The following is a 26,810-nucleotide window of genomic DNA, read 5'->3' as shown; positions in this document are numbered from 1 at the left end:
CGAATCAAACCTAACTACGATAAGCAGAATCATTTACTCCACAAGCGAAGCCACAGTCTAAACTAAGGGTCCCAACACCCACATTAAGCACAAGGCTCCTACCAAATCAAGAAAAGATGGAATAACAAGAGAAAAGCTAAATACCCTACAAATACCATCCAAAAATACATGAAAACTATATTAGGCATTATTTAAGAAGCTCAATCAAGATAGTAGACCGAATCCTACCTCAAAGCCAAACATGAGTGCTCCAAATCCACCATACACGAGCTATCCACATCCAAAACGCCTCCAAGTATCGCCAAACATCGCCAAACTATCGAATTATCAATCATAACGTCATTACAGACGTTTTGACACTAAAATCACAACAACTGGAAATTAACCCAAAATTGAGTCAAAATGAGAATGTGGGACCCACTTTAGGAATCCCAAAATTGACTCCGTCAAAAGGTCCTAATCAACTATCTGAGATTGTCCCCCGAAATAAGGCTCAATTCATGCTTGGAACAACCCAAACCACCACATGCAATAAAACAAAAATTGAAGAAAACTAAAAGAGAGTTGGCAGCCCTTTTAGGAGAAAAATACATCAAACGGAGAGCCTCTGATACCTCGCGAACACTCCATCACATAGCCTCGATCGACACGGACCTCCAGAACTTTGAATCGCCTCAATCGGAGCACCCAAGCTCAAGAAATTGCATTTGGTAGAATGAGGACTAAGTTGAAATTTCTAGGTATAAATACTTGTAACTAGTCACTAAAACAAAAATCTTGTCGCTAAAATTCAGATATCTAGTTGCTAAAACTCTGCACCAAATATCAGCACTTCAACTTGTTTGCTCAAACTCCGAATTCTCTGACACGATATCCGGGATTCATTCAGAACCTCGAGCACAGAAACAAATTATTCTACCCCATCAAATTCGGCATTCCGGACTCAATGGAACCATCAAACTTTCATCCGAGGTCGTTTTAATGAAAAGTGGGTCTCACACCCAAGTTCCCTTTTAAGCTAAAAATAACAAGAATGCTCAAAATGAGTTCGGAAGCCTAGGTAATCGCACGAAAGGTCGTTCTAGACCAAAATTTGCATTTCGGAGCTAACTGCACTGATGAAATTCTCATTCGAGCATGATTACCAAGTATGTTGACCAAAGTCAACTCTTGGTTTAAGCTTCAAAGTTAAAACACCTAACGACACAAACTCACACCAAAAGTCTCGGGTCCCGAACCAACTATGTCCCTAACATAAAATGGCCCTTCTAGAGCTGATGAAACTGTCAGAATTGCATTATGAGGTCGTCTTCCAGAACTTTTGACTGAAGTCAATCGTTCAAGTTTCAAAGGCGCTCCAAAATACGAAAACCTGTACAAAATCCAAACGAAAGGCCTATCGACCGAAATATCAGTCCTAGGAAGTCATAAATGACTTAGGGTCACTACAAGAAAGCTCTAAACGCTAAAAAGATCGGTAAACAAAGAAAATGACCTATATAGTCATTACAGATAGTGACATTCCTAGTCCACTAAGAATTCTCATAGACATTCATATACATGAAACCTATAAGATAAATGTTCTCGTCTTGAACGTTGTTTTTGCTTTCATAAATAAATTATAAATAAATTTTGATGAAAACATATATAAGATATTTAAAATTATTTATAAAAATAATATATTATGAATGTATAATAATAAAATATATGTATATAATTTATCGGTTTTGTTCGGTTATGTCTTCAATTTTTTTAACAAAACCAAAATCAAACCAAACACTATCAATTTTTAAAAATCTAAAACCAAACCAAACCCAAATAAAATCGGTTTGGGTTTGATTTTTTGGTTTGGATTGATTTTATCCAAATTGTGAACGCCCCTATATGACGCGTCTAAGTTTATGGATCTCAGATACATAGAGTCAAAATTAGGTGTAATTTATCCACATAAACTGTAACAATATAACCTCTCTCCTATCTCGCTCGCATATCTACCTCTCTCTCGCCATGTATTTGTATATTAGAATGTATTTGAGACCATATACATGTATTTAATGTGATTCACATGTATCTAGTATAAACAAATTGTCTCATTGACCTCGCTCGCCTCTCTCCTTATGTATCTATATTTCAGAATGTATCTGATAACAAAAATATATGTAGTTAGATATATCTAAAAATTATAAAATTATTAACTAGTGAGATAATATAAAATTATTTCAAACTATAGAGAACTAAAATATTTATCTAAGTTCTTCTTAGATTTATGCAAGCGCAAATTATAGAAATACACACTTTTTGTTTCACTTATTTCCATTATCCCCTATTACTTTTAAAACTCTCCAAAATCTCTTCTGTTTTCAATGTATCCGAGCCAGTATTTAATGTATCTGAGCTACATATTATGTATCCGAGCTAATTTTTAATGTATTCGAGCCAGTATTTAATGTATTCGAGCTACATATTAATGTATCCGAGATAGTATACAATATATCCGAGCTTCAATTATTGTATCCGATTTTTTTAATTCTTAAGGGATTAATATAATTAGAAACTTGTTAGGGATAAATTATAATTTAATATTAAAACTATGAGATTTATGTAATTTAGCGTTTATGCAAATGTTGTTGAGGCCTTTTGACTTTCTTTCATGTGACTTGTGAGAACCTGAGTTAAACAGTGCAACGTGTAGGCAGATGATTGGAAGGACAGCGCAATGCAAAAAGTTGGAACATAAACTAAATTACCAAAATGACCATTCACCTGGCCGTTACGCTCTTGCCCTCTCCCATACCCCATACCCCATACCCCAAATTCAGTCGCTTCAACTTTACGGCGTCTTCTCAAAGGATTGTACCACTTTCAATCTCTTATCGATCTCTTCTTTCGGTAAATGTTCATCTGATTTGTTTTTGCATTAAGCATTTTATTTAGCTGTGCTAATCTGACCTCCTTCTTGTCGATGTAATTTATTTTCTATGTTCATATAGAGGAAATTTAAGTTTTCTGTAAGTAAAAAAGAAATTAGTGTTCCTGTTGTCCTACATTGAAGTTTAACATTCGTTTGCTGATCGATTTTGAGATTAATCTGCATTTAAGGTTCCGAAAATGACTTCTCTCTACTTGCTAGTTTACTAATGGATTCTGGAATATCCAACTTTTACATTATTTTAGGTGTGATGTTGCAATGTTGATCTAACTTTTATTTTTGAAGTTTCACATTGTTTGGTGGTTAATCTTAAACATGAAATGGATGTGGATTTGATCTATAGTCTATTGGTTTATTCCGAAGCTTCAGGTTCATGCTGGACGGTGCTTCACAAGTTTAACAAGGAAGAGACTTATATGCTCTCTTTTTTTTTTTTTTTTTAGCATGTTGAAATTTGAATTCAAGTTGATTCTTATTCTCAAGTGTTGCAATTAGCAACTTTTTAGCTGTGTACATGCAAAGTTTTTCGTTTTTATGTGTTTATCGTTGAAGTTACACGTTGAATTGAAAAATGAGTTGATTTGAATTCAAGGTTCCAAAATGCCTTAGCAGATGGAGAGTTTATTGATTGATTCTAAAGTTAGATTAATTTTGCGAGGTGCTCCACAAGTTCTAATGAGAAAGAGATGTTAAATGCATGTTAATTTTGTGTTTAATTTGAAATGTCATACTTGATTATAATATTTTATGGTTTCTGTAGGCTGTGCTGTTCTATTAGTATTTTCTGAGTTTTGATTGTTGGCCCTGTGCCAATGGAAGAAGAGAAGAAGAAGAGGAAGAACAAGAAAAAGAAGAATAAACAAACCAAAGGAATAGAAAATAATGCCGTTGGTGCAGAAGAATCCGCTTCCTCCAATCAGAACCATCCTGCTGAAATATGTGGTTCTGAAGCACATACTGATGATACTTTGGGGATAGATGACGATTCTAATAGACATGATATTGAGGGTGCCAAAGTCGTAAGTTAACTTCTATAACCAAATCATTCTGGTACTAAAGGTTTATTTGTTTTCCAAATCTAAGAGGAGTCATGTTTCTAGAACCATATATGGATTTTGCATGCCACTTCTTGTTGTATTTCTTTTTTTGGTGAAAGAACATATTCATACTTTTAACATTATTGGGTGATCTAAAAGTACAACAAATAGATGTTATTTAATTGATAAGTTGCCCTTGTGTAAATGACCCCAAACATGTATCCATGAATTAATCATCATGGATAACTTTGGTGGGTTTTAGGAGAGGTAGATGTAGGCCGGAAAAGTATTGGAGAGAAGTGACTAGACAAGACATGATACAACTTCAGCTCACCGAGGTCATGACCTTAGAAAAGGAGGTTATTGAAGGCACACATTAGGGCAGAGGGTTAGTCCGCAGTTGTGCGTCGCCTAGCTAAGTAGTAATTCTTGTCCTTCAATTTTGCTGTTATCTGTTGTTTCTTGTACTTCAACTGTCCTACTATTTGTTGTAGTTATTGTCAATTTTATTTTTTCCAGCATATTTTGTCAATTATTTTTCCTTTGCCATCTTTTCATTGTGCTGAGGGTCTATTGTAAACAACCTCACTACCTCCCAAGGTAGGGTAAGGTCTAGTACACTCTACCTCCCTAGATTCCACTGGTTACATTGTTGTAATCATCAAATGCTATTATGAGCTTCTTGCTCCTAACTAAACTGAATTCAAAAATTGAGTTGTTAGAGAATAAAGGTTGCGTTGGTCGTGAAGAAAGGAACTAGAAAACATATTTGAAGGAGAGAGACAGAGAGAGAGAGTGTGTTTTGAGTCCAATTCTTAAAGATTATCTTTTTCACATCATGATCATCTTAATGGTTGAGATTAAATAAGGGCAGAAAAAGTGTTGATTTAAAGCCCAAAATGTTGACTCACTTTGTCACAGTCCAACATAGCTTATGCTCTTCTCTGAACCCAATTATGGGGTTTCTGTATATTCAAGATTTATGCTATAAGTAATCCTCTTAATTTGAATATGTATTTTTTTTAAAGTTTTTCTGCATCATTAATAGGAAAGTGTAATAAGAAATCATAGTTGCAGAATTTAATTTTCCTTATGCTCGATCAGTAAGTGAATTGGTACAGAAAACTTGAAAGCCCTGTCATAGAGCAGTGTTTTCCTTCTTTTCCTTATGAACAAATGCAGGTGCAACATTCAATGCCTACTGGTAATGTGTTCTCTTTTAAACTGTGAATGTAAGCGGATTTCTCATGAATTTATAACCATAGATGATAGAGTCTTTACTTGTCAAATTTTTATTGCAAGCTGGAATTAGATCTTCATTTTGTTTGGAAATAGAGAGGGTCCTTTCTCCACTAAGTGGAAAGTTAATAGGAGAAACTCATGATAGGAAGGGTGCATGGAAGAAGAGAATAAGGAAGAGAAAATGGAAGGAAATATATTGGAATGTCTTGAGAGAAAAAAGAATTAAAAGGAGAAGGATTAGAACTGGGGCTGCCTGGTGGAGAGAAGAAATAATTAAAGAACGTATGTAGAATGCCTTCTCACCTTTAAATTTTAAAATCAGTGTTAATAGTACCTATGTGCCGCAAATAAGATTAGATGTAGAAGCTAAAGCTAAGTTTTGTGAGGATATGGCTAACTTGGTTCAAGGAATTCCAGGAGGCAGGAGGCTGACAAATCCTTATAGGTAGAGAACTAAATAGCCATGTAGGTAAACAGACCGACGACTTTGAACAAGTACATGGTGGTTATAGTTATGTTTTTAGGAATGACGTAGCGGATACTATTTAGAATTTTCTTTAGCTTGGGATTTTGTGGTATCTAACACATATTTTAAGAATAAAGATTCTGACCTAATTACTTATAAGAGTGGGTGTAACCATAGTCCAATACATTTTCATTTTTATCCTTATTAGAAGATGAAAAGTAAATGCAAGGACTGTAAGGTTATTCCATGAGAAATGCTGACCAACCTATTAACAAACAATATATGTTACCCTTCAGTTAGGAGTGTTATTAGCTTCCTATATTTCAGTTAACTGTTGGTATACGTAGTTAGTTATTTATACTATCTAAGACTTCAACAGTTTCCTATATTCTAGGTCTTAAGTTAGTTTGTACCTTATCAGGGTAGTATTTTCAATTCTGTATCTGCTCTATATAAAGAATTAAAGAGCCTGTTGTATGTGAATGAAATCATCCTTCTCTTCTACAATTCAAACCTTTATATGGTATCAAGAGCTTTTATTCTCCTCACAGAATTCTAATAACCCACCCACCTCAAATGGCACCCTCAGTTGCCAATTCCGATGCAGCCAACACCACCACCATTGTTCAATTCAACTCAGTTACCCAGCTTCTGATTAGACTTGCTGGCAACCATAACTTTTCCTTGTGGAAGGCACAAGTGTCCATGCTCATGAGAGGACACAATCTTTATGGACATCTAGATGGGACTGCCCTTGCTCATGTCAAGACCACCACCACAAACAATGACCACCACCACAAACAACGATCACCACCACAAACAACCAAACAATTGCCAACCTAGATTATCTTAATTGGTTTTGCCAGGACCAATTGATCCCAAATGCAATTTTAGCATCAGTAGATCCAACTCTTACTTCCATTGTAGCCGTTGCAACCACTGCCAAAGCAGCCTGACATTCCCTCCATACTGCATATGCCACTAAGTTGAAAACTCGCATTTTCAGCTTGTGAGATCACCTCGCTCATCTCACCAAAGAGAGTCTTTGTAACAAACTATCTCAACCAAGTACGATCTCTCTGCGATGATATAGCGATTGCAGGAGCTCATGTCACCAACGATGAACTCATTGTCAATATTCTCACTGGTCTTGGACCAGAATATCGAGAAATTCATAGAAGTGGCAGGTCTATAATTACATCACTTTCCCAATGATTCTCTCTAAAAGATTTTGGGCTCATACATTATTTTTTGGGTGTTGAGGTGATATCCACGCCAACTGCCATATATTTGTCTCAACAAAAATATGTCATGCATCTTTTAGATGAATTGCATATGGCTGATTGCAAGGGTGTTCTCTCATCGATGACATCAACCTGCACCTTAGTTGATTCAAAAGCTGATTCTGTAGTTGACATTTCCCTTTACAGAAAAATCATTGGTAAGCTTCACTACTTACCCTTCACTAGGCCTGACTGCCTGAAATCGGGTTTGCTATGAGCAAGTTGTCTCAGTTTATGCGTAATCCCAAAATGTCTAATGGGAAAGCCATCAAACTCTTGTTGTGCCTGAAACACACAAGCACATTGGGAGTCCAGCTAAGTCGACAACTATTAGGCCTTTTACTCACTTATTCTAACTCTAATTGGTTTGGAAATCCACAAGACAGAACATCAACAATAGGTTGTGTTGTCCACCTTGGTAATTCACCAGTCTCTTGGTCTTCCAAAATGCAGAAGTCTTATCTCACGCTCATCTACCGAAGCAGAGTATCGAGCTGTTGCTGCTGCCATTTCTGAAGTCCACCTATCACTGTGTTCTTCACCAACTGTTTTCTGTGACAACGTTAGCACCACCTACATTTGTGCTAATCCTGTTTTTCATAGTAGGGTGAAGCATGTAGCCACTGATTTCCATTTTGTTCATGAGCAAGTTCAACAAAATGCACTTGAGGTTCGTCACATTCACTCTTGTTGATCAAGTCGCTGTTACTCACCAAGCCTTTCTACGTACAACTTTTTTGCGCCATTTTCACAAGTTGGTGCTTGTTCGAGTCACCCTAACTTGCGGGGCGTCTTAACAGATAACATCTGTTACCCTTCAGTTTAGGAGTCTGTGATTAGCTTCCTTTATTACAACTATTTGATGGTATACATAGTTAGTCATTTGTAGTATTTAGGATTTTAATAGTTTCCTGTATTCTAGGTCTTCTGGTGGTTTGTGCCTTATCAGATCAGTATTTTCAAAAGAGCATATTGTACGTGAATAAAACCGTCTTTCTCTTCTATGTCTTAAACCTTCATACACCCAACATTGGTTAGTAGTCTTAGATGAAAGCTTAACAGTAGAGTGAGAAAGGTGCAACTTTCAAACAACCGCGAATTAGGTGTTGGGCTTGAGACTTAGAGGGAGACGTAGATATCTTGTGGAAAGAAATGTCAGTTTGCATTAAAAACATAGCAACTAAAGTTTTAGGTATGTCTAAAGGTCTAGGTTCTCAACCAAGGAATTCTGGTGGTGGAATGAGGAGGTACACAAAGTTATTGAGGCTAAAATAGTGTTATAAAAAGTTGCCAAAGGCAAAGGACGGAGAATCCTCATACTAAGATTAGATAAGATTAAAAATGAACACATTTGCCAGAAGGTCCAAGTCACATGCATTGAGGATAAAATGTGAGAAGGTCGCTTGAGATGGTTTGGACATGTTTTGCATCAACCTACAAATGTATTAGTCCGTAGAGTGAAACTATTGTAAGTGAAAGTGGTAAAAAGAAACAGGGTAAACCTAAAATCACATGGAAGGAAGTTGTCTTGATATGCTTGTGTCAATGCAGACTTTGCTAAAGATAGGACACAATAGAAGAAAAAGACCTATATAGGTGATAACTACTATTCCCCCCTGTCCCAATTTATATGATATCTGTCCCAAAGAATGACACATTTCCTTATTTGGCAAATATTGACATTACCAACATTAAACCCATGTTGGGTCTCACTTATTTGGCAATAAGTCCACAAAAGGTGTACTCTTCTATGTAAAAATTCATTTTTTAAGGGGTAATTTTGGAACATCGCAAAGTCTTCTCATATTTTATTTAAACTCCATGCCCAATCAAATTACATCACATAAATTGGGACAGAAGGAGTAGTTCAAAATAAGTCTTAGTGTTATTAATATTATAGTATTATTATAATTATTATTTATTTATTTATTATTATTATTATTATTAAACTATTAGTTGTAGACATATTTAATATATTTTTATTTTATTTAGTATGATGATGCTACAAAATGAGTTTAAATGAAGAAATAAGATTCATATAACCAAACCCAACAATTTTTGGGACTGAGGGCTTGTTGTAAACATCTAAGGTCCTTGATACTTTCTGATATGTGCTCTTTTGACATTCTTGCTTTTACAGTCATCTTTAGCCGAGAATGAGAAACACTGTAGGATGGATTCAGAGGTGAGTTAAGGCCTCCTCTTTTAGCAGCTGCTGAGCTATTTTCAGTTATGGGCTCATCATTTTATGATAATTGTATTCTCTTCCCCTCTCTCTTATCTGTCTATTGTATAACTCATGACAAGTCATTGTTTTCTCTATTTTATGGACAGGCCACCTTTGAAGAGAAAATTAAACAATTACAGAAGGACAAAGTGTCACATATGCAAAAGGAGGTATAATGCTGTAAAACCTTTTGCTTGTGTAGCCTTTAAATGAGCTTACATCTGCATGGAATCACATATATATTTTCTATCTACATTTTAATTGAAACATTTAAAAGTTACTGCTGTTTTACAGGCTATCTTCGAGGAGAAACTTAAACAGTTCTCACGGGAAAAAGATGCCAGTTTACTGAAGGAGGAGGTAATAGAAACTACACACAAAATTTGCATTGTAAAAACCTGCAACTTGCTAACTCATAGGCCAGTGGCTGGTGCCTAATCAGTTTTTTTAAGATTTTCACTCCTAATCTTGCGGATTTACCTTGATGTGCAGTCTAACTTTAACGAGAGGATTAAACAACTTCAGAATGAAAATAACAGTTATCTGCATAAAGAGGTATTTTAGTTCTGCCTCTGTCTGAAAGCAGGCACAGTCAAAAAACAAAGTGATTTTGACCAAATATTAAGAGTATCCTCTCATTATTCAAATGTGGGGAAAACTGTGTTGTACTTCTTGTGTGTTGTTCGCTTTATGTAGTTTCATTTTCAAAAATGAATTGTTCAAGTACGGTTAAATTTCGAAGTCTGATGGTTTGCCATGCTGCTACGTGCACAGAGTATGCAAAATCAGTGCTGTGTTTTTTAAATGTCTTGTCCTTTTATCCTATCTATTTTGAGTTTTACGCTCTTCTGTGATCCACAGGCTAGTTTTGAGATGAAAATCATGCAATTGCAAGATGAAATTAGCAGTCTCAGGAGGCAAGAGGTAATGGGAAAAAATGGATAGATGCATACTGCTATCACAATAGTTGTGCTTTCTGGAACGTATTATCCACCTAAAATATTCTTTCCTTGTTTGGTCAATGGTCCTTCTACAGCAATCAGTGACCTTTTGGACTTTTGCAGGCTAACCAAGAAGAAAAGATAAGACAATTGCATATGGAGAAGGATGTTTACTTGCAGAAAGAGGTACTAAAACTTTTAGCCATTCTCATTTCTACTTCTGTGGAAGTTTTCAAAGATATATTGCATTTAGGACACCAAATTGATATTTTTTAGTTGCCATTGCCAGTCTCTTTTTATTGTACTTTTACTTCTACAACGACTCTTTAAAGTTTAGATCTAAATGACAAGAAGTATGCTCTCTGTAATTTTCAGGCTGAATTTGAGATGAAGAATTCTCAGTTACAAAGTGAAAAGAATTCCTGGCTTCTAAAGGAGGTGATAATCCCATATTGGCAAATAAATTTTCTTGTATAACAGAACCAAGTTTTTTTTTCCATAAGATCATCATTTTATTTTACCATCACTGGTTATAAGCAATTCAGTGTCATATCCTTAACCGCATTTTCTGCAATTTTAAGATTTTCTCTTGAGGCCTGCAGTAAGTTCCAGCGTAATACCTTGTTCCTTACAGGCTGGCTTGGAGAAAAGAAATAATGAGTTGGTGGATGAAGTGGAGAAGTTGAATTCAAAGAGGGTAATGAATCCTGAAGTTTAATTTTTATGTGCTTCTGTTGTTTCACTTGATCATGGGGGTGTATCATGCCATTGAGTTTTGTTGCATACCTTTTATCTTCATGTATTGTGGCAATATAGTGGTACTTCTCCTTGAGAATTTGCTTGGTTCAAAAACTTTCACTAGAATAACCAGTGTTATAAAAAGCGAGGAAAAGCGCGCTTAAAGTGCAAGGTAAGGCGAAGCGCAGCCCTTGCGCTTTTCTTACCTGAACCAAGGCGACATTCAAAAAGCGATCGCTTCTACAGTTCAAGCGAGAAGCGCAAGAAAAGAAAAAGCTAGAAAAGGCGCGCTTAATTTGAAAAAGCGCTAATTAGGGTTTTTTTTTTAAAAAATTGAAGGTTTTTTTTTTAATTTCTGAAATCTTCTTTCGCGACTTCTCAATACCTCCTTTCGCGAATTCAAATATTTTCTTTGGACTGCTGCGAGGCTGCGACTGCTGTAAGTTCTCTTCTTCTCTTCTTCTCTGTGAGGCTGTGACTGCTCTGCGAATGTTTTTTTTTCTATTTTTGGTTGCTGCTGTGTTTTTTCTATATTTTTATTGCTGCGAGGCTGCCACTGCTGTAAGTTCTCTTCTTCTCTGTGAGGCTGTGACGGCTCTGCTACTGTTTTTTTTCTATTTTTGGTTGCTGCTGTGTTTTTTTCTATATTTTATTGCTGCTTTTTTTGTTTCAATTTCTGTTGCTACTCTGTTTTTCAATCTCTATTGCTGCTCTGTTTTTCAATCTCTATTACTGCTCTGTTTTTTTCAATTTCTATTACTGCTTTGTTTTTTTCCAATTCTATTACTGCTCTGTTTTTTTTTAATTTCTATACAGTGTGACTGTGATCAGTGATGTGCGTATGCTGGTTGCTGCTCTTAATAGTCTTTATTTTTCTTACTTGGTTTATTTGTTGTTTTGTTACTAAGTTACACTTCTTTTTTGCTTGTAGTAACTAGTAAAGTTGTAACTAGTTTATTTAATATTTTTTATTTTTATACTAAATATCGCTTTACATAAAAAAAGTGCGCGCTTTGCTTCTCGCTCGCGAGCCCTCGTCGCTTTTTTCCGCTTTTCGCTTCCCAAAACACTGAGAATAACTTTAGCATGAATATCAGGTCAATTTGGAAAAAAAAGTAAAAGAGATGGAGAAGGAAACAGAAAACAAGGTCCAGAAGGAGGTAATCTCTCTCCTATTTTAATACTAGTAACTTTGACAGGGAACTGTTCCTAATATCGACTGTACTGATACTTTTTGTTTTTGTTTCGTCCTTTGTTTCTCCTTATTTTTGTTTTTGATTCCATGTGGGGAAAAGAAATAACTAGAAGCTAGCATGCTTTGTAGAGCAGGATTCATGAGATGGAATAGATTTTGGTCTAATAACTTCATCCTTGCAGGTTAGCTTGGAGGAAAGAATAAGTCTGTTGGTGGATGAAGTGGAAAATTCGAATTCAACGATGGTAAAAAAATTAATTTCACTTCTATTCTTTCACTTGATAGTGGAGTTTTTTTCTTGCTTTTGACTTCAGTCTCATACCTGTTTACATTCATGCTGATAATCAATTTATTTGTGTTTCTCTTTGATAATTGTCCTGGTCAAAATAAAGACTCTGAGAATAACTTTGGCATGAATATCAGGTGAGCTTGGAGGAAAAAGTAAAAGAGACGGAGAAGGAAAGAGAGAACTGGGTCCAAAAGGAGGTAATTTCTTATATCTTAATGCGTGTAGTTTTGAGTGGGCTTTGTTGCTAATGTCCTCTATTCTGAGACCAATGTATATTGTTTCAGTTGCGGTCAAGTAATAACAGGAATTTAGCAAGCTAGCTATTCTGGGTTGCATGCCCTTCTCCGGACCCATGCATAGCGGGAGCTTAGTGCTTTAGGCTGCCCTATTGAATCGAATCATGTTATGCATCTGTCAAGTTGCTATGGATATTTCACGAGTAGCGATATGATGGGCTTAATAGATAGGTGAACAATATGACCTGCTATGCATATGATTTAAGATGCTTGGCAATTTAGAGGAAACATATTCATAAAATATATCTGGCTTCAATTAAATGCTCATAGATATAATTGCTTAATAAAAACAGAATGGATACCAAAGGAATTGTTAAAAAAACAGTGAACAAAATTCAAGTCAGATGGTTTTGAATACCTGATGACATATAAAGTATGGCTTCTAGTAAGAAGAATTGTATTTTTTCTTGATAATGAAGCCGTCAGGTCTGTAAAGGGAGTAAAAGACAAAATAACATGCAAGAAGGAATCATGACTAGACAACTGATGACCTCAAAAGTGACAAAGAACACTTTGGTAATGCAATTTATGATGTTCATTCATGTGGGTGACATTCAAAATTACAACAACCATAGGGGTATTTTGCTACTAACCCACAGTCGGGGAGTTCGAGAGAAGGTGGTGAAGATGAGGCTGAGGAGGGTGTGTCTATTACCGAGAACCAATTTGGATTCCTGCTGCGAAGGTCAACTACAGAAGCCATTCATCCCGTAAGTAGATTGATGGAGCAATATAGTGAGAGGAAGAGGGACTTACATATGATGTTCATTGACCTAGAAAAAGCATACAACAAAGTTCGTGGGGAGGTTCTTTTTTTTTTTTTAAAACCGCGGTGTCCGTTTTAAGCACCTCGACTAATTCCATGGGATACCTGCCACCTCCCACCAACAACAGATACTACGTAACTCTGTCCACCAAAGCTAAGACAGATGTAGTATTTTTTGTCTCCGTTGAGTGTTGAACCTAAGACCTTAGGGTTCTCAACCACTTCATTGACCATGTTTGGAGGCTAGAAGTGTGCCTGTAACTTACATTAGGGTGATTAAGGACATGTACGAGGAGCCAAGACTCGAGTGAGGATAATTGGAGGAGACTCGAGCACTTTCCAGGCAATGATGGGGTTGCACCAGGGATCAACTCTTAGCCCATTTGTTTTTGCCTTGGTAATGGATGAACTGACGCGACATATCCAAAGATGCCATGGTATATATGTCACGCCCAAGCTTGGATGGGGAGGAAAAGCACAGTATGAACACCTGCTATACAAATGACCTCTGCTAAACAAATGAATATCTATACATGAGGCAAATAATGAGGAACCGTACCTATGCAACACTGACCAACTGGCCATACTGATGTGATGGACAAATGAAACTATAATCATAGGTGACAATTTTACAATGTCTATGAAGCCTCTAATGGAATTCTTAACTGTACCTTATTAAATGGTCGGGACAGGGCCTCAACATACCCAACTATTACTATAAGAACATCTAAGTAGTACTAGGCACCTATTACCTCCAGGTGATAATGGAGCTCACCGATACTTTGCTACTTTGCTGAGTATGCAACAAGAGACTACTGCGGGAGTCTACTAACCTGTATACCTGATCCTGCATTGTCCCAAGCCACTGGAACGTCTATACATATACAACATGTACTATTATGTAAAACAAACTCAATAACAAGTAGACACATGAGGATGCTCAACGAATCAAAGAATAAGATGAGCAACTATAAACAACTGAACATCAGAACCCTTTTTGTCTAAAACTTTATCTTATGGATAACCTTATAAACTTAAGTAAAATGTATTTCGATTGTTGCTTAAAATGTTAACAAGTGGTAGATTTACACATGAGATGTGCTATGTGTTTTATCCCTGTAAGTGATCAAATGATAGGCCTTTAAAGGCTACCTGTAACAATGAACGGATAAGCCTCTTAGGGAAATCTTTAGCACATGAACGATATGAATATTTAAAGTATAATATGAAGCTGTAACTTATAACGGAATATAACCAACCTTAGAAATTCTCATATAACATCGCTTGAGTTATTTCTTTAATATATAATATGTAGTAGTTTGCCTAGGTGATGTTCTACCTCTATCTGTAGTACAAGTATACAAGTAATCATATGATGGCCTCCAAAGGTGATCTATGACACATGTAAGAGATATATTGCCAAATCACATAAGTTGCATGATGTTGATAAGTGTTTATCGCAATTTGCTGTAAGGTACATCTTCCTCTGGCTCCTATAAAGGGTCTGCCCGTAAGCTTGTAGGCCATATATTGGCTTAGTCAGGGAACCAGGGGAACCAATGCATGACATTTCAGTTGACTACTATCTATCACATATGCCATAAAGGGCGGTCTGTCTCAATCCTGTGCACAAAATTCGCATCACTTCGTATGCGAAGTGGACCTATGAATACCCACCCATCGTTTTAGAGTAGGTCTTAATCATATATTTACAAAGCCTATAACAAATTAACAAGTGAGTTACCATCTTTATCTTTCACATAAGCAAGTGAGGAGCTTTATGTTGCTCACAAGTAACATAATATATATTCTAGTCTATCAAGTACTTGTTTTAGCTTAAGAATCATATCACTATGTGATCTATGCAAGTGCAGGCCATATTGTAGCCAATTGTTTTCCTTTTAAACACGTGACAGATATACCAGAACCTTACCTCAAATTTGCTGGAACTTACAATCTCTTAACTTGACATCTTCAACACCAAACAATTTTCTTCAAAGCAAAACCTTAAGACAAGAAGAAAACACTTGAGAACAACATCTCACCAATATGGGCGGTGTAGGGAACTCTTTCTCTAAATGCTGCCTCAAGCTTCTCAACATGTAACCACAAGTTCTCCCACTCCCTTGCAAGTTAAAACTACGTGAAATACATACAAAATACTTACCTTAGGGGTTGTGAAAGAAGAAGAAAATTCAAGAGCCTTCTTTGGAGAGAAAGTCACAACCGAGATAGAGAGACTAGTGAAATTTTCTTTGCGAGTAATATGATATTTGGTCTAAGAAAATAGATATATATCACCTTTTGGCAGATGGGTCTTGGGCTTGACCCAACGACCCGCCCCATATCCCTTTGGCCCAATTAATTTGGGTCTTTCACTGTTCAAGTAGGTGATGCACCTACTTGTTTTCTTTAGAGAAAATTATTTCAAGTGGGACCCTCACCATATGCTGTCACATGGGTTTGCCTAATAAAACAAGTGACACATTAGTTATCTTTAAGCACGTACGTCTCGTAAGCAAGTAGGACGTTTAAGAAAGTAGCTCGAACAAGTAGGACGTCTAAACAAGTAGGTTACTTTGTCTTGCTTTTATTTTGCTTTCCAAATCTTAATCCCTTCAACTAGTACTTTCACTTTTTGTACACTTGAACACTTAAACTTTAGGCTCAATTGTAATCACCTTTTTCCAAGCTCAAATAATCTTGTTGACGTTGACTTAGTCGTGAACATGAGAGTCAAACATAAATGGAAATTTTGCAGATAGTGTCTTCTTCAAACTTTCATAATTCTTGATATAGAACTTGGATGGACGAGCGATTTGGTTTTTTGGAAACTAGACTCAAAGACCTTTAATTTGATTGGTTAGCTCTCCATCTATTGGGAGATTTGCTCGTTTAAAGTAAACAATATGCTGGATCACTTGAAGTAGTGACCCTCCACAGAGGATCCTTTGACTTGAACTTTTGTTTGAAGGCTTCCCTTGGGCTAAAACCTTGGGTTAACACTTTAACAACCTTTATATATATGTTACTTAACATAATTATCAATTTGTATCCTTAATCTCTCGGTTTCATACCAATCCTTTGCCATTTGACATTTTGACTAGTTGCATGTTAACATAGATGTACGAGGTATTACAATATGCTTTTTGCAGTTGACATAGTATTGATTGATGAGACATGCGACAAAGTTAAATGATATGCTAGAGGTTCAGAGACAGACCCTTGAAGCCTAAAGGGTTCAAGTTGAGGACTAAGACAAAGTACTTAGAGTGCAAGTTTACTGATGAACTCACGTGGCAGATGTGGAGGTGAGGATTGATACTCAAGTTATCTCCAAGAAAGGAAGTTTCAAGTATCTTGAGTTCGTAATTCAAGGAATTAAGGAGATTGATGATGATGTTACATATCGTGTTGGAGCTGATGAAATGGAGGCTCGTATTTAGTATCTTGTGTGTTAAGAGTGTGCCACCAAAGACTTAAAAGTATGTTTTATAAAGTGGTCCTCAGACCAGCTATGTTTGGGATGGAGTGTTGGTCGGTCAAGAACTCGCACGTCTAAAAGATGAAAGTAGCGGAAATGAGGATGCTGCGATGAAAAAGTATGTAATATAAAGTGATTGTTAGACCAACTATGTTTGGGACCGAGTGTTGGTCGGTCAAGAAGTCGCACGTCTAGAAGATGAAAGTAGTGGAAATGAGGATGTTGCAATGAATGTGTGGACATACTAGGAGCGAAGATATTTTGGGTAAGGTGGGAGTGATCTCCGTGGTAGACAAGTTGAGGGAGGGAGGCGAGATTGGGATGGTTCGGGCATGTGAGAGGAAATGCACAGATGCCAGTGAGGAGGTGTTAGAGGTTGGCTTGGTCGGTATTAAGAGAGGTAGGGAAAAGTAAGGTGGAAATTTAGTAAGTAATTGAGTGTTGTCAAGTTTCCTCTATCAGTATTGTTATTACTACCCTCCTATTTTATTACATGTTATTTCCTTTGCTTCAGTTACCGTATTGTTTGTTGTTGCTACTGTTCTGTTCTCCTTTGTTTTTAGCATGACTTCTTCACTACTGTAGTTCCACATCATACTTGATTTTGATATGCTTTACTTGAGCCGAGGATCTATTGGAAAAAACATCTACCTTCACAAGGTAGGATAAAGCTGCATATAACCACCCTCCCAGACCCACTTGTGGCATTGCATTGGGTATGTTGTTGTTGTTGTTAATGTTCATGCATGTGGATCTTGCTGGATGATGACAGGAAACTTCTGTATTTCCATCCTAACAGATATGAAAAAGTCATTTTTGCTATCCAACTTATACTTTTCTTGATTTCCGTCAAGTGACATTTTTTGTTTAACTGTACCAAGTCAACAACAACATACCTAGTGAAATCCCACAAGTGGGGTCTGGAAAGGATATAGTGTACGCAGACCTTACCACTACCCTGTGGAGGTAGGGAGGGTTGTTTCCGAAAGACCCTCGGCTCAAGTGCAACACATCTAAGTACTAAGAAGAAGAAAACAGTGTAGAACGGTACAAGAACAACAAACAAGTCATGTTCTGTATATTTGAACCGAAATGTCATTGGGATGTGCTAAGATTAGAAGCTGAGTTCTTGATGCCATTTAATGAAATTCATTTACTTAATAAAAAAAAAGATGAAAAACTGAGATAATGAAAAGCTGAATGGCAGTATATTTGAACCAAAATGTCACTGGGATGTGCTATTAAGATGAGAAGCCGAGTTCTTGATGCCATTTAATGAAATTCTCTTACTTCATCATGAAAATCTAAGATAATTAAAAGGTGAATGGCAGTAAAATTTTCCTTGTTGAAAACCTGTGGTAGTGATCTATCTGGAATCTGGATACGGAGTTTTCTTTAATACGGTTGTGGGTAATAAGGTGGTACCTGAGAGTAAACGTGCCTTGAAGTATATTGCATATCAGTGACTTCAAGCACAACCACTTTGTAAGTTTGAAGTAAATTGCACAGCCACTTGCTAGCGAAAGCAAGGGGTTTGCCTTCGGGGTGGCCCAGTGGTTTGGGCTTGGGACTTCCATGTTGGAGGTCTCAAGTTCGAAACCCCTTGCCAGCGAAAGCAAGGGATTGCCTTCTGGGTCGAACTCGTCGCATCGGGCTTGCCTAGTGCGGGTTACCTCTCCTATGCGGTTTGCGAGCTATTGCATAGGAGCGGGGGTTTTACCCTGTGCGCACCCAAAGGGCTAGGCTGCGGGTTTCCCTTGTCATCAAAAAAAATAAATTGCACAGCCACTTGGACTTTTCTGGGCATGCACACTGAGCTTAGTAGGCTCTTAGCACTTCTAATCGAGTAGAAAGAAAGAGAATAGTTTACTTGTTTGAGCTGCATGGATAAATCTGTTTGATTTTCCTTTGCTAAATTATTTATAAGTCAATTGTTGGAGGAGATCAATGCATTGCTCTTTTTTCATACTATGCCTCAATCCCAAACAAGTTGGGGTCGAGTGTCAACTATATGAATCCCCTCTTTCATTTAAGCTCAAAATTATATCATCATCATACTCAATTAAAAATGTGGAAAATAAGTTAAATTTGCATATAAATATGATAGAAAAAAAATAACAAGAATAATAACAACAACAATCTCTAACAAGTCAAAAATCTATCCTCAACTAGTAGCTATCACCTATATGGATCTTTTTTTCCCCACTGTGCCCTATCTTTAGCTAGGTCTGCATTGATACCCGTTTCTCAAAATAAAAAGAAATAAATAACAGGGCAAATAACCTAATTGTTAGTTTTATCTATTAAGTTGTTGTCAAATGCTTCAGTAAGTTCAAACCGTAGCCTCTTCTTGTTTTTGCAGAAGTCATTCAGAGAAATAATTTCCAGCCTAAGTGGTGATAATGCACTTTTAGAGACGCAGGTATGCAGTCCCAGCAACAAAAATGTATCATGTTTTTCTTGACTGAACTTTTCTCATCAAACTGTTATCAACCTGCATATTTGGCTTTTAGTGTCTATAATATAATGTGTTCTTGGTTTGCTAACGTAGCCAATTGCAGGTGTTTCATAAAAGAACATGACAAATAAATGGTTTCTAGTGGACATGGCCTCCTTTAAGAATTCAAGTATACCGAGAAGAGTGTTCTTCTTTTCCACATTGGAATTTTGATTTGAAAAGTTCGGCAATCATATCAGGGTGTAACTCTCTTAATGGATACAAATTGTGATGTTAGTTTTCAAAGAATTGTCGACATGTTTTGTTCTACTTGACCAAATGTGTATCCTTACACATAGAAGGCATTGGGAGTTGTAGTTGGGCATCTACGTTTTTTTGTTTTAAGCTTTGCTTTTCCTGATGTTGTATCCTGATTTTTGACATCTTGTCCTTATTATGGCTGTTGATGTCAAAACCCATAGAAAAATTGACAATCATTGCTTCCGTTAATTCCTAACATGGAAATTAAAATCAAAGCCTGGCAGGTGAAGGAATTCGAAGAGTTGAGGACCAATACGTTACAAGAAAATCAGTTACTGAAAGCAAAAATACAAGTACTGCAGACACAAGTCTATAATCTCAAGAAGAGTGCCGGACCTCCTTGTTTACCAACTGGACATGAAATGGTCAGTTGTTAATTCTCTCTTGCAGATTAACCTGGTCCTATAGTCTGTTTTCATTCATTTCTATTTCCATGAGTGATAGAAAGTAGCACACTATTGATTTGGCTGGCCAACCTCATACCACATCATGACTTGTAAGAAGATTGAGATTATAGTTAAACATGTTGAGCTTTTAAATATTTTTATTAAAATGAGATCATTATTGATAACATAAGACTGTAGTTTACTTGATATGTCATAAATGACTTTGTTGTGCTGAGAGTGTCATGAGCTACAGGTGATAGGGAGGGCAATGTGAGCTAGAGACTAGAGTGCTATGAGCTAAGGCTAACAATATGGGTTTAGATAATTAAAAAATGAGTAGCAAAACATAACAAACAATGGAAGAACCAGTTCCTGAGCATGATCACAACAAAGAACTGCTATCAAGAAGTGCATTACAAATATGAAGGAACCAGGTCCTTCATAGTGGACTGGAAGACACTGTTGATCAAAACCAACGCGGATTCCAAGTGCGTAGAAGGAATCCTTGAGGAATTGGGATTGCAACAAAACCAATGAAACAAGGAGCAAGAAAAATATGGAAACATTGCCATATTTACCATCTAATAGATGTTTTACATCCGGATATTGTGTTTTAATAGGAGGTTTATTGGTGTCATGGAGCAAGAAACAAAGCGGTTGCTCGATCTAGTGCAGAAGCAGACGATCAAGCAATGACTATAGCAACTTGTTCGCTAGTTTGGATTAAATAGTTGCTCATAGGACTAAAATTTGGAGAAATCAGTCAGATGGAATTTGTGTGTGATAACCAAGAGGCCTTTCATATAGTATCAAATTTGGTATTTCATGAGAGGACTAAGCACATTGAGATTGATTCTCACTGTCGATGAAAAGATACTCTCCAGTGATGTTACAAAATTTGTGAAGTGAAGTGATCAGCTTGCATATATTTTCACCAAGTCCCTCACTAGTCCTATGTCTATAACAAGCTCGGTAAATATGACTTGTATGCACCAGCTTGAGGAGAAGTGTAAGAATAGGAATATGAGTATGAATATGAATATGGATACGATTTTTATATAATATCTTAGGTAGAAAATAATTGTAATGTAGTGTATATAAATAGGGCTCATAGTAAAAATGTAGATGTACAATTCAATAATAATTTTCCTCTTATAATTCTCACAACATATAAATCAATACAATTTAAAATGGCACTTAATGTATTAGGTGGTCTTTTCTGTCATGAAACACATTTAATGTGTTGACTGTAGTCACTCCCAACATGTATTTTAAAGTGCTGAAAGCATTCTAGTCACACAACAAGTTCACTGTCAATTTGGGGTATAACTAAAATAAATTTAAATGTATGGACAATATATATTGACGATTGATATATCTGTACTTACAGAACATTGTTGCAAATTGACATGTTACCATAACCTATTTTTGCTTTCTCTTGATAAAGAATACTCCTGAAAATGGGGATCTGAATTCTGAAGTAGTTGCTACTCAAGCATTGGTGGACAAACTGATTGATGAAAATGCGGAGCTTGTGGAGAAGGTTTCAGCTTATTATTCTCTTATTGCTAGAATCTTAGATATTATGATATACTGTTCGGGATTGGTAATCATTATTTTCTTATATTAGGTGAAAAATTTATATGTGGAGCTCGAACGAAGAGGTCCACCAATGGAGGTATCTTCATATTTAGATGCTGATGTAATTACCACAAGCTCTGAGGCAGCTCGCATTGCCAATGAATCAGCCCTTGGGTCACACAAGATACCTGGAGCCGTTCACGAGCATGTAGTTGATCATACTACAGAGCCAAAATCTCAACCCAGTGAAGCAGTATTGCAGTCAAGTGAAAGGCTGCAATCTCTGAAAGACACCATTGACAAAGCTGTGAGTGATGATGAGCATGTGAGTAAGATAGATAGCAGAAATGCTGTAAATTTATCAGAAATCGAGTCTGATGAAATCGTGCAGATCCCTTTAGATGAGAATGAAGTTCAGTCAGCAGATTTAGAAGTCACAAGTGTGGATCAGGATCAGTATGAGGAGGTTCCCCTCACCAATGCACCGTTAATTGGTGCTCCATTCCGTTTGATATCCTTTTTTGCTAGATACGTGAGTGGTGCTGATTTGGTTAATAAGAACTCCGCAACCTCAAACCGATAACCTGCTAACAGCCTGCAGCTGTAAGAAGTTAGATTTTATACAGCAAAAAGGAGGATGACACCAAAGATTAAACATAGTCACATCTCAAGTTGAATGATATACTTATTATAGTACTAGGCTGGATGCTGCCCCCTTTTTTGTACCAAATTCATTATTATAGGGGTATTAGTTGTTAAAGATAAAAATATTGATTTGGGCCATTCGTACACCTGCCTGAAAATTTGGTGACGTAAGAACAAATGTTATGCTAGCGATGAGAGTTGCTGTAGGCTAATTTAGCCAAATGGATTTTGTGTTTCTTTAAATTTCATTTGGATATTTTGCACTACTCTTACGCTTGTGGTTTGTGGCGTACTCGTAGCATACCCAAGTTCCAACATAGGTAGCACGTGGATGGTGGTAGTTATAGTTCGCCCATAAATAGGCGTGCTGTCCGTTTTGATGTGTATTTTTAGAGTGTCCCTTTTGATATTTAGGATTCAAAAAGTATCCATTTTAAAATGACTTAAAACTTAAATAGAAGAATATGACCTACAAAGATTTTGTGTTAAATACTACTCCCTCCATTCCATATTAACTTAAGCTTTGAGGTGTTTCACGCCCTTTAAGAAAAGTAGGTTAGACCATAAATTGAACATAATTTTCCATTTTTACCCTTATTAATTATTGTCAAAAATAACTAAACATTAATTATAATAACTAACTCCAATACTAACTTAAACGGTAAATTTGGAAGAATATTTTAAAAATAGTCTTGAAGATTAAAAACTTAAATTAATTTGAAAAATGAAAAAATGATTCAAAGCTTAAGTTAATATGGAATGGAGGGAGCAATGATCTCCATGTCTTGACATAAAGATCTCCTGTGAAATGGGTGATACAAAATAGGGAAAATTGTACATAATGGCAAACTATTAATTCAAATTAAATGATATAATCACACTTTGATTTAATTGTGTCCTGTAGCAAACTGTTTGCCAGCGCCTCTCTCCCTCAAACTCTCGCTCGCCACTCTCCTCTCTCGCTCACTCCCTCTGTGCTTGCCTCTCTCGCTTTATACAACAGAAGTGTATAAATTGCGTTTCTGTTTGTATAAAGCGAGAGAAAATTGTATATACACATGCAAATACATATATATTCGTCCTATACACTTATAATTATACAATAAAAATATTCCCATGCCCAGTTTTATGCTTGTATAATGTATAATTTATGTTTGTATAAAGCGAAAGAGAGCGAATTTTTATATACAAATATTTTTGTCAACGATTTATACAAACGAGAGGCTAACAACAATTTATACAAATGGCCTGCAAGCGGAATTATACAATTCTGAAGAGGAGCCAACGAATTATACAATTGCTTCTTTTTGTATATATGTATAGCGAAATAGACAGCTTTCAATTGTATATGTATAGCGAATTATACCTATATATGTTTGCTATGGAGCACAATTATGCAAACTTTGCTATAGCATACAAATATGATTTTTTTGTTTGCTATACGTGAAAGTTGCTCTACAAAATAACATTTTTTAATGGGCCGTATGACTGACCTCACCAGTATGTAGTAAACAGAGCCAACTGCAACGATGCAAGTGTGTATATGCATGAACTCCCTTGAAAGTTAAATTATAATAATATCTCCAACTTAAAACATTCAATTTAGTATATCTTTAATATCTAAAATTATATAATACTACTTATTTATACATCCAATTTAATATATCTTTTATATCTAAAATTATATAATACTTATTTATACATCCAATTTAGTATATCTTCTATATCTAAAATTATATAATACTTATATATATACTAGATACGTGAGCCCGTGCCAGCACGAGCTCAACATATATTATTTATTTATTCGTAATTTATGTGGCACAAATGAAATTTGGAGAGTTACTCAATTTTTTAATATATATTTTATAAAAAAAATTAAGTGGTTAATTATTGTGACTTATAAAATTGACATAATTTTTAAATAATATGTTATTCACTATGCCTCAATTTATGTGGCACGGATAAAATTTGAAGTTGTCTTATTTGTGGCACTTTTAATTTTTTTAATTCAGTGACATGTTCTTTTCTACTAATAATATTAATGATGTAGCATTAACATTAGAAATAAAAAATGATTTACACATAAAAAGATGGAGAAATAAAATAATTAAACGGATTACTTACTAAGTAGTACCTATTTGGTATGTTTTTTATAGTAAAAATTTGCTTATGCAAATAAGGTTTTCATAAATCATCATCATCATTAACGGTATAAAACAAAATATTTTTGATGACATTTAAAAATTAAATTTCTTTTATGTTAGAGAGAAGATAGAATAACTAAAATATGAAATTTATGTAATACGAAATATTCTTTTTTAATTAACACTAAATAAGAAAAATGATGAAACATATATTTTAATTAATGAGAACACATTATTAAAAAAAGAAGAGGATTAAATTGGGGGCCGCCAAAAAGCTATAAATGAGTAAATTGGCTGAACTAAAAATTCAGGAATAAAAAGAGTTGTGGCCCGGGTTCGAACCTGCGACCTTTCAAGTGGAAAGGGTTGCTGTAACCAGAAGGCAAAGCAGCCAAATTTGAGGAGAGTCACACAGCTGGAGCACACATATTGATGACTAGTTGTGTGCTAGCATCTTATACTATGCATATACACACTAGATATGCGGTGCACGTGCAAGGCACGGGCCTATAACTGTTATTATTCTTTTTACTAGTGTATTTGGCCGTGCTTCGCGCGGTTATGAAAAGAATTAAAATAAAGTTACATACTAATATCAATAATTACTTTAATAAAAGGAATTTTTTATTAATCACATAATTTCATAGAAGAGAAGCTATGAAAAATATTAAGTTAAATATGAAATTCATTAAGAAATCAATATATGTGAACTTCGGAAAGTTAAACATTAAAAATAAATTTCATAGAGAAAAAGAGAAGGTTAATATTAGAACTACTGAAATGTAAACTTGAGATGTGATCATTTTTTTCTTTTTTATTTGGAATCTTTTTCAGTATAATTTATATATATTTATGTAAACTTGAAATCTAGTCGTTCTTTTCTGCTTCTTTGTAATCTTTTTAATTATATTCTTAGTATAATTTTTCGCCAATGTATAACTCAGATTGCCATTAGTAGTTATTATTCATGACTATATCATTAGCCTACACTATTTTTAATTATTATCCACAATTACTATTACTTGTCGTCATCATCACCCAATCATCACATGTTTTAATTATTTTTATTGTACAACATTAGATTAATTTAATATTTGAATAATAACTTTTTAATAATTAAATTTTAAATAATTTTTTTTACATATTTAAATGATGAAAAATAACAATCTTAATTAGTTAGATTCCATATCTTAATATATTATTATTTTAGTTAGGTTCAGATATCCAATTATTTTTGGGACAACTTATATTGGGAAAACAAAAGAATGTAAAATTTAAAAATAAACATAAAAGAGAACAAACAAGAGAATTAACTAGGCAAAAAAAAATAAATCAAAATAATGACACATACAAATTCCTATTTCTTTCAATTTTGCTTGGCTTAAACACAAAAATGTTCAAAAAGTATATTTCACATTTTAAATAATTATTACATTCAATATAATAAATTCCTAAGAATAAAGAGTCACAATAATTAAGAGTATTAACAATGTGGCTATGGACTTGTTTGTAACATAATAGGAGTAATATTCGTACATTATTACACTAATAAAGAACATTAAGAAAATGAAAAGACAATCAAATTAGAGTTATTGAGACAAATATTTTATTATAAGTAAATAGAAAGCAAGGAAACTAACTATATTTTTAAAATTATAAATTAATCACAATTTTGGAATAACTTGAGAACTCCTAGAAAACAACAAATATGAAAAATATAAATACTGCAACTTGACTTATTAATAAACAACTTGAAATCTCCCATAAAACAACAAAAATGAAAAAATTAAAGATTGCAATTTTACACATTAATAAATAATTTGTTTTTAAAAAAAACAAACTGTATTCTTAAAATTATAAATTAACTTTACATTCTCATGTTTTATCATTTTTGTTAATAAAAATTGCTCCACCGGACTATGGAAGTATATGTACGTATTTCTTTAAGTAGCATATCGACATCCATTTACTCATTTCCTGCTTCTATGTTTTAAAATATTATACCCCACAAACACAATAAACTAATATTATCAACAAAAAAGTGGGAGATGAATTTACCTGAACAAACAATTTTTTTTGAAGAGTGTTATCATTATAATATAATCAAATTATCTAAGAATTACATAGAGGTCTAACGAGAATAAATTAAATATTTTTTTTTTAAAAAACTCAAGATTTATATCTTCACGAACACAAACAAATAATATTAAATGTATGATTTCAACAAAGAAAGAGTTGTAATTATATTAGACATATCAAATTAAGAATGTCTAACCATTTTCATTATAGATATATCTCCTATAATCTGCAAAATATGATTAAATAAGTTAAAAAATTATCTAGCAAAAGAAGAAAAAGATAAAGAATAAGGAGAAAATTGCATTTAATCATAAATCCTCC

General features: G+C 34.9%; 1 protein-coding gene across 2 annotated transcripts; it reads left to right on the top strand.

The window, feature by feature from the left end:
- Positions 1-2,774: 2,774 nt before the first annotated feature.
- Positions 2,775-22,519, top strand: LOC102588094 (hyaluronan mediated motility receptor). Of its 2 annotated transcripts, XM_015306086.1 has the most exons (17): positions 2,775-2,889; positions 3,690-3,948; positions 9,098-9,142; positions 9,292-9,354; positions 9,479-9,544; positions 9,677-9,739; positions 10,046-10,108; positions 10,249-10,311; positions 10,501-10,563; positions 10,760-10,822; positions 11,961-12,023; positions 12,241-12,303; positions 12,482-12,544; positions 19,256-19,315; positions 19,876-20,016; positions 21,485-21,580; positions 21,668-22,519. In XM_015306086.1, exons 2-17 carry the CDS (start codon positions 3,742-3,744, stop codon positions 22,199-22,201), a joined length of 1,716 nt encoding a protein of 571 aa, XP_015161572.1. In that variant the 5' UTR covers positions 2,775-2,889; positions 3,690-3,741; the 3' UTR covers positions 22,202-22,519. The 2 variants fall into 2 exon arrangements, with proteins under 2 accessions (XP_015161572.1, XP_015161573.1); XM_015306087.1 differs by lacking the exon at positions 9,677-9,739.
- Positions 22,520-26,810: the final 4,291 nt, after the last annotated feature.

Source organism: Solanum tuberosum, unplaced genomic scaffold, assembly GCF_000226075.1.
Source record: "Solanum tuberosum cultivar DM 1-3 516 R44 unplaced genomic scaffold, SolTub_3.0 scf00023, whole genome shotgun sequence".
Classification (NCBI taxonomy): Eukaryota; Viridiplantae; Streptophyta; class Magnoliopsida; order Solanales; family Solanaceae; genus Solanum; species Solanum tuberosum.
Note: the sequence above shows the minus strand (reverse complement) of the source record. Positions and strands in the feature narration are given on the sequence as shown.